Source organism: Haliotis rubra, unplaced genomic scaffold (assembly GCF_003918875.1).
Source record: "Haliotis rubra isolate DU_JTF1 unplaced genomic scaffold, ASM391887v1 Scf104, whole genome shotgun sequence".
NCBI lineage: Eukaryota > Metazoa > Mollusca > Gastropoda > Lepetellida > Haliotidae > Haliotis > Haliotis rubra.
The window spans coordinates 25,986-43,412 of NW_025764937.1; the positions used below are offsets into that span (position 1 = coordinate 25,986).

At 39.9% G+C, this 17,427-nt stretch overlaps 1 protein-coding gene across 1 annotated transcript in view; it reads right to left on the reverse strand.

Moving 5' to 3' along the window:
* Positions 1–17,427, reverse strand: part of LOC124274004 (integrin alpha-3-like) — an 86,154-nt gene that overhangs the window by 13,594 nt on the left and 55,133 nt on the right. The window contains exons 10-20 of the mRNA XM_046709340.1: positions 17,065–17,170; positions 15,891–16,082; positions 15,332–15,535; positions 13,026–13,183; positions 12,552–12,683; positions 10,641–11,155; positions 10,016–10,199; positions 9,323–9,526; positions 8,457–8,576; positions 7,874–7,966; positions 7,195–7,311 (exon numbers count right to left, since the gene is read on the reverse strand). Coding sequence (XP_046565296.1) covers positions 7,195–7,311; positions 7,874–7,966; positions 8,457–8,576; positions 9,323–9,526; positions 10,016–10,199; positions 10,641–11,155; positions 12,552–12,683; positions 13,026–13,183; positions 15,332–15,535; positions 15,891–16,082; positions 17,065–17,170 — 2,025 coding nt within the window. The remainder of the gene's footprint in view (positions 1–7,194; positions 7,312–7,873; positions 7,967–8,456; positions 8,577–9,322; positions 9,527–10,015; positions 10,200–10,640; positions 11,156–12,551; positions 12,684–13,025; positions 13,184–15,331; positions 15,536–15,890; positions 16,083–17,064; positions 17,171–17,427) is intronic.

Consider the following 17,427-nt stretch of genomic DNA (forward strand, 5'->3'; position numbering starts at 1 on the left):
CAATTTACAGACCAGACAACTACAACGTTGAACAATTTACAGACCAGACAACTACAATGTTGAACAATTTACAGACAGAAAACTACAATGTTGAACAATTTACAGACAAGACAACTACAACGTTGAACAATTTATTAGACCAGACAACTACAACGTTGAACAATTTACAGACCAGACAACTACAACGTTGAACAATTTACAGACCAGACAACTACAATGTTGAACAATTTACAGACAGAAAACTACAATGTTAAACAATTTACAGACAAGACAACTACAACGTTGAACAATTTACAGACCAGACAACTACAACGTTGAACAATTTACAGGCCAGACAACTACAATTTTAAACAATTTACAGACAAGACAACTACAACGTTGAACAATTTAGACACCAGACAACGATAATGTTGAACAATTTACAGACCAGACAACTACAACATTGAACAAATATACAGGCTAGACAAATACAATGTTGAACAAATTACAGTCCAGACAACTACAACGCTGAACAATTTACGGTCCCGTCAACTACAACGTTGAACAATTTAGAGACCAGACAACTACAACGTTGAACAATTTACAGACCAGACAACAACAACGTTGAACAATTTACAGGCCAGACAACTACAATGTTGAACAATTTACGGTCCCGTAAACTACAACGTTGAACAATTTAGAGACCAGACAACTACAACGTTGAAACATTTACAGACAAAACAACTACGACGTTGAACAATTTACAGACCAGACAACTATAATGTTGAACAATTTACAGTCCAGACAACTACAACATTGAACAATACACAGACCCGACAACTACAATGTTGAACATTTTACAGACAAGACAACTACAACGTTGAACAATATACAGACAAGACAACTACAACGTTGAACAATTTACAGACAAGACAACTACAACGTTGAACAATTTAGACACCAGACAACTACAACGTTGAACAATTTACAGATAAGACAACTACAACGTTGAAAAATTTACAGACCAGACAACTGCAATGTTGAACAATTTACAGGCCAGACAACTATAATGTTGAACAATTTACAGACCAGACAACTACAACGTTGAACAATTTACAGACCAGACAACTACAATGTTGAACAATTTACAGACAGACAACTACAATGTTAAACAACTTACAGACAAGACAACTACAACGTTGAACAATTTACAGACCAGACAACTACAACGTTGAACAATTTACAGACCAGACAACTACAATGTTGAACAATTTACAGACAGAAAACTACAATGTTAAACAATTTACAGACCAGACAACTACAACGTTGAACAATTTACAGACCAGACAACTACAACGTTGAACAATTTACAGACCAGACAACTACAACGTTGAACAATTTACAGACCAGACAACTACAATGTTGAACAATTTACAGACAGAAAACTACAATGTTAAACAATTTACAGACAAGACAACTACAACGTTGAACAATTTACAGACCAGACAACTACAACGTTGAACAATTTACAGGCCAGACAACTACAATTTTAAACAATTTACAGACAAGACAACTACAACGTTGAACAATTTAGACACCAGACAACGATAATGTTGAACAATTTACAGACCAGACAACTACAACATTGAACAATATACAGGCTAGACAAATACAATGTTGAACAAATTACGGTCCAGACAACTACAACGCTGAACAATTTACGGTCCGTCAACTACAACGTTGAACAATTTACAGACCAGACAACTACAACGTTGAACAATTTACAGACCAGACAACAACAACGTTGAACAATTTACAGGGCCAGACAACTACAATGTTGAACAATTTACGGTCCCGTAAACTACAACGTTGAACAATTTAGAGACCAGACAACTACAACGTTGAAACATTTACAGACAAAACAACTACGACGTTGAACAATTTACAGACCAGACAACTATAATGTTGAACAATTTACAGTCCAGACAACTACAACATTGAACAATACACAGACCTGACAAATACAATGTTGAACATTTTACAGACAAGACAACTACAACGTTGAACAATATACAGACAAGACAACTACAACGTTGAACAATTTACAGACAAGACTACTACAACGTTGAACAATTTAGACAGACCCAGACAACTACAACGTTGAACAATTTACAGATAAGACAACTACAACGTTGAAAAATTTACAGACCAGACAACTGCAATGTTGAACAATTTACAGGCCAGACAACTATAATGTTGAACAATTTACAGACCAGACAACTACAACGTTGAACAATTTACAGACCAGACAACTACAATGTTGAACAATTTACAGACAGACAACTACAATGTTAAACAACTTACAGACAAGACAACTACAACGTTGAACAATTTACAGACCAGACAACTACAACGTTGAACAATTTACAGACCAGACAACTACAATGTTGAACAATTTACAGACAGAAAACTACAATGTTAAACAATTTACAGACAAGACAACTACAACGTTGAACAATTTACAGACCAGACAACTACAACGTTGAACAATTTACAGGCCAGACAACTACAATTTTAAACAATTTACAGACAAGACAACTACAACGTTGAACAATTTAGACACCAGACAACGATAATGTTGAACAATTTACAGACCAGACAACTACAACATTGAACAATATACAGGCTAGACAAATACAATGTTGAACAAATTACGGTCCAGACAACTACAACGCTGAACAATTTACGGTCCCGTCAACTACAACGTTGAACAATTTACAGACCAGACAACTACAACGTTGAACAATTTACAGACCAGACAACAACAACGTTGAACAATTTACAGGCCAGACAACTACAATGTTGAACAATTTACGGTCCCGTCAACTACAACGTTGAACAATTTAGAGACCAGACAACTACAACGTTGAAACATTTACAGACAAAACAACTACGACGTTGAACAATTTACAGACCAGACAACTATAATGTTGAACAATTTACAGTCCAGACAACTACAACATTGAACAATACACAGACCTGACAACTACAACGTTGAACATTTTACAGACAAGACAACTACAACGTTGAACAATATACAGACAAGACAACTACAATGTTGAACTATTAAGAGGCCAGACAACTATAATGTTCAACAGTTTACAGACCAGACAACTACAATGTTGAACAATTTACAGACGAGAGAACTACAATGTTGAACAATATACAGGCACAGACAACTACAATGTTGAATAATATACAGACCAGACAACTGCAACGTTGAACAATTTAGAGACCAGACAATTACAATGTTGAACAATATACATACCTGACAACTACAATGTTGAACAATTTACAGACCAGATAACTACAACGTTGAACAATGATTTACAGACCAGTCAACTACAATGTTGAACAATTTACAGACAGACAACTACAATGTTGAACAATTTACAGACAAGACAACTACAATTTTGAACAATTTACAGACCAGACATCTACAACGTTGAACAATTTACAGACCGGACAACTACAATGTTGAACAATTTACAGACAGACAACTACAATGTTGAAAAATTTACAGACAAAACAACTACGACGTTGAACAATTTACAGACCAGACAACTATGATGTTGAACAATTTACGGTCCCGTCAACTACAACGTTGAACAATTTACAGACCAGACAACTACAATTTTGAACAATTTACAGGCCAGACATCTACAATGTTGAACAATTTACGGTCCCGTCAACTACAACGTTGAACAATTTACAGACCAGACAACTACAACGTTGAACAATTCACAGACCAGACAACTACAACGTTGAACAATTTACAAACCAGACAACTATAATGTTGAACAATTTACAGACCAGACAACTACAACGTTGAACAATTTACAGACCAGACAACTACAATGTTGAACAATTTACAGACAGACAACTACAATGTTAAACAACTTACAGACAAGACAACTACAACGTTGAACAATTTACAGACCAGACAACTACAACGTTGAACAATTTACAGACCAGACAACTACAATGTTGAACAATTTACAGACAGAAAACTACAATGTTAAACAATTTACAGACAAGACAACTACAACGTTGAACAATTTACAGACCAGACAACTACAACGTTGAACAATTTACAGGCCAGACAACTACAATTTTAAACAATTTACAGACAAGACAACTACAACGTTGAACAATTTAGACACCAGACAACGATAATGTTGAACAATTTACAGACCAGACAACTACAACATTGAACAATATACAGGCTAGACAAATACAATGTTGAACAAATTACGGTCCAGACAACTACAACGCTGAACAATTTACGGTCCCGTCAACTACAACGTTGAACAATTTACAGACCAGACAACTACAACGTTGAACAATTTACAGACCAGACAACAACAACGTTGAACAATTTACAGGCCAGACAACTACAATGTTGAACAATTTACGGTCCCGTCAACTACAACGTTGAACAATTTAGAGACCAGATAAGACAACTACAACGTTGAAACATTTACAGACAAAACAACTACGACGTTGAACAATTTACAGACCAGACAACTATAATGTTGAACAATTTACAGTCCAGACAACTACAACATTGAACAATACACAGACCTGACAACTACAACGTTGAACATTTTACAGACAAGACAACTACAACGTTGAACAATATACAGACAAGACAACTACAATGTTGAACTATTAAGAGGCCAGACAACTATAATGTTCAACAGTTTACAGACCAGACAACTACAATGTTGAACAATTTACAGACGAGAGAACTACAATGTTGAACAATATACAGGCACAGACAACTACAATGTTGAATAATATACAGACCAGACAACTGCAACGTTGAACAATTTAGAGACCAGACAATTACAATGTTGAACAATATACATACCTGACAACTACAATGTTGAACAATTTACAGACCAGATAACTACAACGTTGAACAATTTACAGACCAGTCAACTACAATGTTGAACAATTTACAGACAGACAACTACAATGTTGAACAATTTACAGACAAGACAACTACAATTTTGAACAATTTACAGACCAGACATCTACAACGTTGAACAATTTACAGACCGGACAACTACAATGTTGAACAATTTACAGACAGACAACTACAATGTTGAAAAATTTACAGACAAAACAACTACGACGTTGAACAATTTACAGACCAGACAACTATGATGTTGAACAATTTACGGTCCCGTCAACTACAACGTTGAACAATTTACAGACCAGACAACTACAATTTTGAACAATTTACAGGCCAGACATCTACAATGTTGAACAATTTACGGTCCCGTCAACTACAACGTTGAACAATTTACAGACCAGACAACTACAACGTTGAACAATTCACAGACCAGACAACTACAACGTTGAACAATTTACAAACCAGACAACTATAATGTTGAACAATTTACAGACCAGACAACTACAACGTTGAACAATTTACATACCAGACAACGATAATGTTGAACAATTTACAGACCAGACAACTACAGCGTTGTAGAATGTACAGGCCAGACAACTACAATGTTGAACAATTTACAGACCAGACAACTACAACGTTGAACAATTTACAGACCAGACAACTACAACGTTGTACAATATACAGGCCAGACAACTACAATGTTGAACAATTTACAGACCAGACAACTACAACGTTGAACACTTTACACACCAGACAACTATAACGTTGAACAATTTACAGACCAGACAACTAAAACGATGAACAATTTACAGACCAGACAACTACAATGTTGAACAATTTAGAGGCCAGACAACTACAATGTTGAACAATTTACAGACAAGACAACTACAACGTTGAACAATATACAGACCAGACAACTATAATGTTGAATAATATACTGGCCAGACAACTACAATGTTGAACAATATACAGACCACACAACTACAATGTTGAACAATTTACAGACACGACAACTACAACGTTGAACAATATACAGACCAGAGAACCGCAATGTTGAACAATTTACAGTCCAGACAACTACAATGTTGAACAATTTAGAGGCCAGACAACTACAATGTTGAAGAATATAGGGGCCAGACAACAACAATGTTGAACAATACACAGGCCAGACAACTATAATGTTGAATAATATACATACCAGACAACTACAATGTTGAACAATTTACAGACCAGACAACTACAACGTTGAACAATTTACAAACCAGACAACTATAATGTTGAACAATATACAGGCCAGACAACTATAATGTTGAATAATATACAGATCAGACAACTACAATGTTGAACAATTTACAGACCAGATAACTACAATGTTGAACAATATACAGGCCAGACAACTACAATGTTGATCAATATACAGACCTGACAACTACAATGTTGAACAATTTACAGACAAGACAACTACAACGTTCAACAATATACAGACAAGACAACTACAATGTTGATCTATTTACAGGCCAGACAACTATAATGTTGATTAATTTACAGACCAGACAACTACAATGTTGGACAATTTACAGACCATACAACTACAATGTTGAACAATATACAGGCCAGACAACTATAATGTTGAATAATATACAGACCAGACAACTACAACGCTGAACAATTTAGAGACCAGACAACTACAATGTTGAACAATATACAGGCCAGACAACTACAATGTTGAACAATATACATACCTGACAACTACAATGTTGAACAATTTACAGACCAGACAACTACAACGTTGAACAACATACAGAGCAGACAACTACAATTTTGAACAATTTACAGGCCAGACAACTATAATGTTGAAAAATTTACAGACCAGACAACTATAATATTGAACAATTTACAGACCAGACAACTATAATGTTGAACAATTTACAGACCAGACAACTACAACGTTGAACAATTTACAGACCAGACAACCATAATGTTGAACAATTTACAGACCAGACAACTATAATGTTGAATAATATCCAGACCAGACAACTACAACGTTGAACAATTTACAGACAAGACAACTACAATGTTGAACAATATACAGGCCAGATAACTACAATGTTGAACAATTTACAGACAAGACAACTACAACGTTGAACAATTTAGACACCAGACAACTACAACGTTGAACAATTTGCAGACCAGACAACTACAACGTTGAATAATTTTCAGGCCAGGCAATGTACCTTCCACAGCACGATGAAGATTATGATGAGGATGACGATGGCGGCAAGGACGCTGCCGATGATGATCCAGATGTTGACCTTGCCGGGTGGATTTTCGGGGTAGATTGGCGTCATTATCTGTAATCAAGGGAAGGTTTAGTTGGGTTGTGTCAGATCATGACACATGATGATAATGATGATGGTTGATATTAACAGATTAAAATACATAAATGTAGAAAAGAGAGTGTGGGTGATCCTGGCACAGTCAGGCTGGTAAGGCTCATCATCAGCTCATTGCCTCTGTAGCCCCCTTTACACGCATCCCAGACAGTGAACAAAACTTCTCACTGGAAGCGCTGGCCAGTCGAACCCACAAAAAACGTTTCGGGAATATGTAGACTCCCCGAACACTCCCTGCAGACTTCGGCATTAACCTCAGTGTCAGAAGGGCTGTGTTCCTGGCAAGGACCATCATTGAAACTCTCGTGGAAATGAAGTGTGCGCCCCCACTTTCTCAAGAGTGCGCACCACCATAGCGTTGGACAATCTTTTCCTTCTTATTTGTGTTGAGTCAGCATAACGATTAGCGTATCCTGCTACCGACGTATAAGACCTGTTGTAGATACCGACATGATTGGTTTCAGTCGATGTTATGTAAGGGATGTGCACAGGAGGACCGGGCGGGATGTCCCCCTCTTACCTTCGTCTCGACAGCCTGTCCCCAGGGGTAGAGCAGGGGGTGGTCAGGTTGGATCACGGTGGCTTCAGTGTAGTACCTCAGGAAGTCAACCCGCTGGATCCAAAACAAACGAACACGTTTTGCACCTATCACTTTCATTGCAAGAAAACGCAGATCGTTACATCCGGAGCAACTAGTCGTTTGTTACAACCGGAATTGCATGCAGCTGAATGCGTTCGTTATTCCATCTACATTCACACATGCTTCGTCACATCCGCAGTGACACGAAGTTTCATCAATAGTTATATACCCGTAATAGCATATGGTTGGTTGGCTGGTTGGCTGGTTTGTTGTTTAACGCTGCACTCAGCAATATTCCAGCTATATGGCGGCGGTTTGTAAATAATCGAGACTGGACCAGACCATCCAGTGATCAAGAGCATGGGCATCGATCTACGCAGTTGGGATACGATGACGTGTCAACCAGGTCAGCTAGCCTGACCAGCCGATCCCGTTAGTCCCCTCTTACGGCAAGCATGTGTTACCGAAGATCAATTCTAACCCGGACCTTCACGGGTCCAAATTTGAGCGCGAAGTTACCCACATCATAAAAGGGCAGGCTGCTTCCTGGGATCCAGACGGTGATGTTGACGATGGCGCTACTCCCCGGGCTCAGATGATGCAGAGGACACGTGTACTCAACACACTTGAAGTCTGCACAGTCCTGTGAACCAGACAACCACAGCGACTTCAGTAGCAGCCTCCATCAGAAGCCAGGAAGAAAACTGAACCATACATTTAATGACAACACCAGATAGTTACTAAACGTACGTGATCATAACGGCAAAATATATCACCTGAATCTTATCTAGACTGAAGGACATAAAGCAAATATAAGGGGTTTGTTATGTTACTCACCTATAGAGGAACTGTTGTTAACTATGATTACGTCAATTTCACCTCCATCCAACAGTCCAACAATCGTGCAACAGTTTGAATGAGTAATTTATGAAAACACATATTGGTAAGAAAAGGATTTGGGACCTAATAACCCTCCTTTGTTTTAAATGGTGCAAATACGGTAAAAACATTACTTTTTGGTTTCAAAGATAAGATAAGATTTGAAAGAGACCCACCTCCAGTAGTTTATTACATAATGGGCATAACTATGCAATGTTTATGACTTTATTAACTATAACAAAATCCAGAATATACTGACAAAAGAAAATGTTTCCTCAGGTTTAACTCTGGATTGCTATACATGCAGTATTTTCCGAGGAGACAAGAGATATATTTTGAATACAAATGGGATTACACGGTTGGTCTCCCCCAGCATGAAGCGATTACGAAGAAATCCAAAAAATACAAAACCACCCCCCAAGCCCAACTAAAACAACGAAAAAAAACCCCCAACTCGCCAAACCAAAACCAAAACCAATTTTCAGTCTCCCCCTCTGACCATCAACCTACCATGTCCAGGACGTTTTTTGCGATGGCTCTTGTTTTGCGCTCCTTTAATTTGGAAGGAGGCAGGACGGGTAAGAAAGCAGTCGTTGTCTCCACTGGTTCAGTCGACGTTGTCGTTGATGTTGTTGATGTGGTGGAACTCTGCGCGATGCCTTTACTTTTTATGTATCGCTGACAGCCGACGCTTGTTCCGTCTTCATGTAGGATCTGCGGGGACCATATGAGTGTGGATAGATTTACAGGCCTTGTTTTGACAAGGAGAAAGACAATGGAGCCGGAAGTGATAGTGAGTGAGCGAGTGAGTTTAGTTTTCGCCGCTTTTAGCAATAATCCAGCAATATCAGAGCGGGGGACACCAGAAAATGGGCTTCCCACATTGTACCCATATTGTAACGCGAACTCGGGTATTCGGCGTGAAGATCGAACGCTTTTTATCGGTTCCCATTGCGCAGATCGATGCTCATGCTGTTGATCACTGGATTGTCTGTTCTAGACTTGATTATTTACAGACCGCCGCCATACGGCTGGAATATTGCTGAGTAAGGCGTGAAACTAAACTCACTCACTCACCTTACATTCATCAGGCAGAGCAGCACACCTCACATCGTGTCCTCACCCTGAGATACACACATTTCTTACATCTCATACGCCTTACATTCACCAGGCAGAGCAGCACATCTCACATCGAGTCCTTACTCTGATGTCTGCTGCCTCCACTAGCGCCTCCTTCTTCTGGTTGAAGTATGGAAGGTTGACGGAGACACGTGTGTACGGCAAGAAACTAGGACCAGCGTTCTTGATGACGTATTTGTGCCCGATAGTAACCTTGGTTTTGTCCAGTTCATCCATCCGTACCAGAACTTGGTCGGGATCGGACTTTCTGCAGTGCATTAAAGTGACTGTCATATCTCATGCATAGATATGTGTTTCTATTTGAGTCGATTAAAAATGGTGATAAAAGCCAAAATGTGTACATTTTGTCTGCGTTTCGTGGTGATATGTTTTGGAGAAATAAATATGATTTTGTTTGTTTGTTCTTTATCGCCGCACTCAGCAACATTCCAGGTATATGGCAGACGTCTGAAAATAATCGAGTCTGGATCAGACAATCCAGTGATTATCATCATGAACATCTATCTACTCAACTGGGATACAACAAGTGTAAACCAGGTCAGCGGGCCTGCCCACCGGATCCCGTCAGTCGCCTTTTATGACAAGCATGGGTTGCTGAAGACCAATTCTAACCCAGATCTTTACGGATCGTAAAATACATATCGATCAGTATCGATCCATTTCGAAACAAGGTAGTGTGTATAATTACCCAATGATTCCTGTTTGAGCATCGATCCAGACGCGAGTAGTTAGATTGGCTTTGTTATCATCCGGTGTCGTCTCGTTACTTCCGGTTTGAACAAAGACGTTAAATTCTAGCGGGGACATATCAGTCCTGATATCATCTGCCGTGAAGAAGACTTGAAAGGCAAACATCTCCTTGGAATACACCGGAAGGAGAACGTCACATTTCAGCCGATTTCGGAATACCCCGATTTCCTCGGCGTCTCCGTCGCAGACGACAGGTTGTTGAGAAGATGACTCTGTCGTCTGCATCGACACAGTCCCAGACCACGTGACATAAACTACTGTGGCGAATGCGGTTTCCATGTCGTTCCTGACAGCCACGTTCAGCACCAGGCCGTTTGTCGCGTTGATAACGACATCCTTGTTTATATCTTCCCTAATAACGGCCCCATCCGCGTTATTGATGCTCGCCTCCAGGTCAACGACAAGGTCAGACCAACACTGGTTGTCTTCACCACACTCAAGTTGAAAGGCCACCTGAAGCAACCGAAATGTCACTAGTCACTTGAAGCATTGAATCATGCACTTGAAGCATTGAATCATGAAAGCTTCACCATACAAACTTACAAGAAGGCAGTAATCAAGCGTAAATGTAAGGTTAGAATATATATAGGAAAGATTTCACTGTCATCGACTTGAACCTTCCAGAAGAATACCAACAGGGAGCTCCCAATCTACAGAATGTGTAGATACTTTATACAGAAATAGCCACATAATTTGGTTTCCATCCACTGTTTTTGTGAGGTTTGAACAATCTTCAAGACAGTAACTTATCAAATCACGACAGTGAAGAAGCTGGTTGTCAGGGGAACATTTCAAGCAAGTCTGAAATAATGGCATGTTTCCTAGTCATCACATAAATAATTTTATTGAATATCCTTTATCGATTTTCTCAAGCGACAGGACGACATCGTCCATGTTATCCATTGCTACTCTACTGACATGCAATTGAGGAATAAGGTTCACCTCGTGTTCCCGTGTTTTTTTGGTAGTCTTTCGAGGACAAAAGTGTCTGACGAAATTTTGACTGAGGGTATTTGCTTCATCATTTGTTATATTTTAACACATCCTGACATGGACAAACGGTATTTTGAATAGATATTTCGTTAGGAAATACATGCTTCGTTTATCTAGGAGATAAACATGTGGCAGAGGTATATAACAAAATTATTATAGCTCTAAATTTGATTTAAAACCGAACGCGTAGTGTGAGGTTCTAAATAAAAAAAGTAGAGCTATTACAATTTCGTTATGATTTCCCAACACAGTATGTTTATCTCAATTCTACCATACCCGTGTTATTAAGATTTTAAAAAAAATACACACTGTGTCAGAGGTATATAACGTGTTTATATACCTCTGACTGACTTTAATTAACCAATCACAATCAAATATTTCCCGAAGTCATGGTAGAATTCTTGTTTAATGCCGCCCTCAGCAATATTCCAGCTACATGGCGGCGGTACGTAAATAATCGAGTCTGGACCAGACAATCGAGTGACCTTGAGCATCGATCTACGCAATTGGGATACGATGGCATGTGTCCACCAAGTCAGCGATCCTGACCACCTGATCCCGTTAGTCGCCTCTTGGCATGAGTTGCTGAAGACCAATTCTAACCAGGATCTTCACGGGTAAGGAAATACTGGCATCGGACAAGATAGTGGATTGTGAAACGGATGACGTTCAATAAAAATAAACGAATAGTTTAAACTTGATTTTTTCCACAGACTTAAGTCTAAGTTTTGTTTCTTCTTGAAAAGCTATTGTTTTGTCATGATTAATCATGCAATTGAACAAATAGCGAAAGATGTTCTGGAAATGTAGTATGTAGTTTGTAAGGAGGAGATAACCTCAGCTATTAACCACTCACATCCTTGATGAGTTTGTCGGGACGTGACTTGTTAGTGACCGGCTGGATGTCGGAGTTGGGATCCGCCGGTTGTGGGAGTTGGTACGTGGCCTCAACACGGACCACAGTGAACGGATCCTTATCTGCTCGATCCTACAAAGATTCATACATAAAGGATAATAAATAATTATATTGGTGATAATGCTATTAATATTGCTGAAATGAAAGAAGAGGTGGTCCGATATTGGGACAGCATGGACCACGACTTTCTCACTTCTTTGATCAGTAGTATGCGGCGCCGCATTGAAGCCTGCATTTCTGCCCATGGTGACCTGACAAAATACTAACTGTTCACCTGCCTTTGAATCTGGAGTTAATTTATGCTAATATTCACATTTAATACGTGAGTAATGAGTGAACAAAATAATTTTTTTTACAATCTTTAAATTCTCAATAATTTCCGGCTGTACTGTATATATGCAGTGCTTATCTTACATTTACACTGATGGCTTGAAACTCCCGGCACGCCCCTGTTTGGCTGTTAGCAGTTATTACATCAGATATGGAGTCGACGTAGCCCTGTGTCGAGTTCATGAGTATACGCTTTTGTCCATTTCCTTTGTATGTATCCACCGAGAGTACGTAGTCAAATACTGTAACACACGTGTTGTATGGTGTTACGGCATAGGGGTGTGTGACAGATAAACATGTTGTATAGAGTTACAGCTTAGGTGATTGTATGACACATATCCATGTTGTGTAGCGTTACAGGAAAAGGGATTGATTGTATGACACATATCCATGTTGTGTAGCGTTACAGGAAAAGGGATTGATTGTATGACACATATCCATGTTGTGTAGCGTTACAGCAAAAGGTGTTTGATTGTATGACACATATCCATGTTGTGTAGCGTTACAGCAAAGGGGATTGATTGTATGACACATACCCATGTTGTGTAGCGTTACAGCAAAAGGGATTGATTGTATGACACATATCCATGTTGTATAGCGTTACAGCAAAAGGGATTGATTGTATGACACATACCCATGTTGTATAGCGTTACAGCAAAAGGGATTGATTGTACGACACATATCCATGTTGTGTAGCGTTACAGGAAAAGGGATTGATTGTATGACACATACCCATGTTGTGTAGCGTTACAGCAAAAGGGATTGATTGTATGACACATATCCATGTTGTGTAGCGTTACAGCAAAAGGGATTGATTGTATGACACATATCCATGTTGTGTAGCGTTACAGCAAAAGGGATTGATTGTATGACACATATCCATGTTGTGTAGCGTTACAGGAAAAAGGGATTGATTGTATGACACATATCCATGTTGTGTAGCGTTACAGCAAAAGGGATTGATTGTATGACACATATCCATGTTGTGTAGCGTTACAGCAAAAGGGATTGATTGTATGACACATATCCATGTTGTGTAGCGTTACAGCAAAAGGGATTGATTGTATGACACATATCCATGTTGTGTAGCGTTACAGCAAAAGGGATTGATTGTATGACACATATCCATGTTGTGTAGCGTTACAGGAAAAGGGATTGATTGTATGACACATATCCATGTTGTGTAGCGTTACAGCAAAAGGGATTGATTGTATGACACATATCCATGTTGTGTAGCGTTACAGGAAAAGGGATTGATTGTATGACACATATCCATGTTGTGTAGCGTTACAGCAAAAGGGATTGATTGTATGACACATATCCATGTTGTGTAGCGTTACAGCAAAGGGGATTGATTGTATGACACATATCCATGTTGTATAGCGTTACAGGAAAAGGGATTGATTGTATGACACATATCCATGTTGTGTAGCGTTACAGGAAAAGGGATTGATTGTATGACACATACCCATGTTGTGTAGCGTTACAGCAAAAGGGATTGATTGTATGACACATATCCATGTTGTGTAGCGTTACAGCAAAAGGGATTGATTGTATGACACATATCCATGTTGTGTAGCGTTACAGCAAAAGGGATTGATTGTATGACACATATCCATGTTGTGTAGCGTTACAGGAAAAGGGATTGATTGTATGACACATATCCATGTTGTGTAGCGTTACAGCAAAAGGGATTGATTGTATGACACATATCCATGTTGTGTAGCGTTACAGGAAAAAGGGATTGATTGTATGACACATATCCATGTTGTGTAGCGTTACAGCAAAAGGGATTGATTGTATGACACATATCCATGTTGTGTAGCGTTACAGCAAAAGGGATTGATTGTATGACACATATCCATGTTGTTTAGTTGTTACACCATGCACATTCAATTTAACACCGTAATGTCGAAAATGAAGGAACCCTATAGATTATTAAATCAGCGGTTGATACAATAAAAAATACATATTATAACATGGGCACTCTAATAATATTTTGTTTATTACCGAAGTCGTCAAATGGAGGAAAATATATTCAAATCTACTTGCAAACATAGGCTGGCTACCCGCCGTCGCCGCATGTAGAACGCAACGTTAGAGAAGAAACGTGACGTCAAAGCATTGTTCATGACGTCACGACACCATGATAAAGTGATATTTTGCCCTGGGGCATCGTATGAAAAATATGATCCCCGATATTTTCACCCTCGTAGGTAATAAAATGATAAAAAAAAACAATGACTAAAGAAGGAATAGGCAGTGAACAAGGTTTCACCCTAAAACAACCGTATGTCCGATACGTCACGGTTGGACTGGAGCTTGGGTTTTAAAAATTACATACAGAAATTCAGAAAAGCAAAGACAACAACAATGAAGTAGAACCTTACTGAGGCTGGAAGGTAGGCTGACTCCAGTGTAGTGGAAACAGATCCTCAGCAGGAAACACCTGTCGGCGCTAGTCCCCGCCGGACAATTAGACCTGTCCTTGATGATTAGCTGGGGGTCAGTCGTGACGTTGGCGTGGAGGTCAACTATGGGCCTCGTTCTGAGAATGACTGCAGAATCCGAGAGGTACGCCCCGACAGCGATATCTGCAAAGGGCAGCTTGGTCAGTTATTTCGGTCTGAACAGTGTTTCAGTTTTATTATTGTAGAATTGTTTCATGAAGGGGGAGTCCCGGAGTAATCATGGTCGTAAACCGTTGATATGAACGACATTGGTGAAACCGAAAGAACGTTGCCAGACAAAGGATCAAAACAGATGGTGATCAAAGGATCAAAACAGGAGCATCCAGTAGCACAGTGTATTGAGATTTTCAGGCAACAAAACTACAACGAAAATGTAAAGAGTCTACTCACAGACGCATGGCACACTTTGGACATTATCCGATCTTATATTTAACATGAGAAAAACAGAGCGTGTGTCTGTTGAGTGCGGTGGTCGTACCAGGGTAGCCATTCCTGTCCACGTCGGCAGGTTTGGAGATGCTCCAGCCAAAAGACGCCACTGTCTCCGTGTCGTTGATGTCGCGGCCTCCTATTCTCTGCATGGCCTCGGCGTTCACCCCTCCTTCCCCTCCGTGGTAGATGTATACCGCCCCGCGTCCTTCATCCTCATATGGCGCTCCAACAGCAACATCTGGAAGATGGTAATGTTGTCAGGTAAAACTGCATCCCTAAAAGTCCACGCGACTCAGTTTCCCCCTGTGGCACGAGCCTACCATGTCCGTTGGTGAACTTGTAGTAGAGAGATGGACTGAGACAGAGTAAACCTATGTGAGTATAGAACCTGGTGTCGCGTACATTTTTTAATGTATGTGTGCCAGTACATGAATATAATGTGGTTAGTTAGGAGTCACGGTCGTCCGACCCCCTCACATGTTGGACGGACCAAGCAAGTGGAGAGTCTGAGCTACTATCTCCCCTGACGGCCATCATTAGTAGGTAACTGTAGTAGGGTTACTAAAGCCTATTCAGCATTTACGACAGTAACGACACATATCTTAAGACGTATTCAAGGAAACATATTACCATCAATTATGATGTCCCCAAAGGTACCAAAGTCATTCCCCAGGTAGCCTGTATGGCCGTCACCGTTGATGTCTCCAAGGTTACTGATAACAGTTCCTAACTAATGTCTTCCTGCATCACCGTTGATGAGTCGACGGCTACCACGACAATCTCAATCTCACCTGCATAGCCATCACCGTTGATGAGTCGACGGCTACCACGATAATCTCAATCTCACCTGCATAGCTATCACAGTTGATGAGTCGACGGCTACCACGATAATCTCAATCTCACCTGCATAACAATCACCGTTGATGAGTCGACGGCTACCATGATAATCACAATCTCACCTGCATAGCCATCACCGTTGATGAGTCGATGACTACCATGATAATCTGCATAGCCATCACCGTTGATGAGTCATGGCTACCACGCTCAATCACCTGCATAACAATCACCGTTGATGAGTCGACGGCTACCATGATAATCACAATCTCACCTGCATAGCCATCACCGTTGATGAGTCGATGGCTACCATGATAATCACAATCTCACCTGCATAGCCATCACCGTTGATGAGTCGATGGCTACCACGATAATCTCAATCTCACCTGCATAACCATCACCGTTGATGTCTCCAAGGTTACTGATGGAAGTTCCAAATCTGGCTCCGTATTCATTCTTCCCCTTGAGAACCGAGCTCTGTGTCAAGACCCGCTGTGAAACGTATAAACGAATAGAAGCCGCTGAGAAAATAATGGCCAACGGTAAGTCAACTGTTTCTTTCATCAGTACAGATGCATGTTCTTCAACAAGTCTTTAAGCGGAATGCTCTCTCGTGTACTCTGCAGAGAACATAACAGCGCTAAACTGACTGGGTTTCTTCAGGAAATAGGGTGGGGCACATGCAACATGCTCGCACACGTAAGCAGGACACTTTCACATGTCCTGTAGCCATAGAAAGTTATACGAGG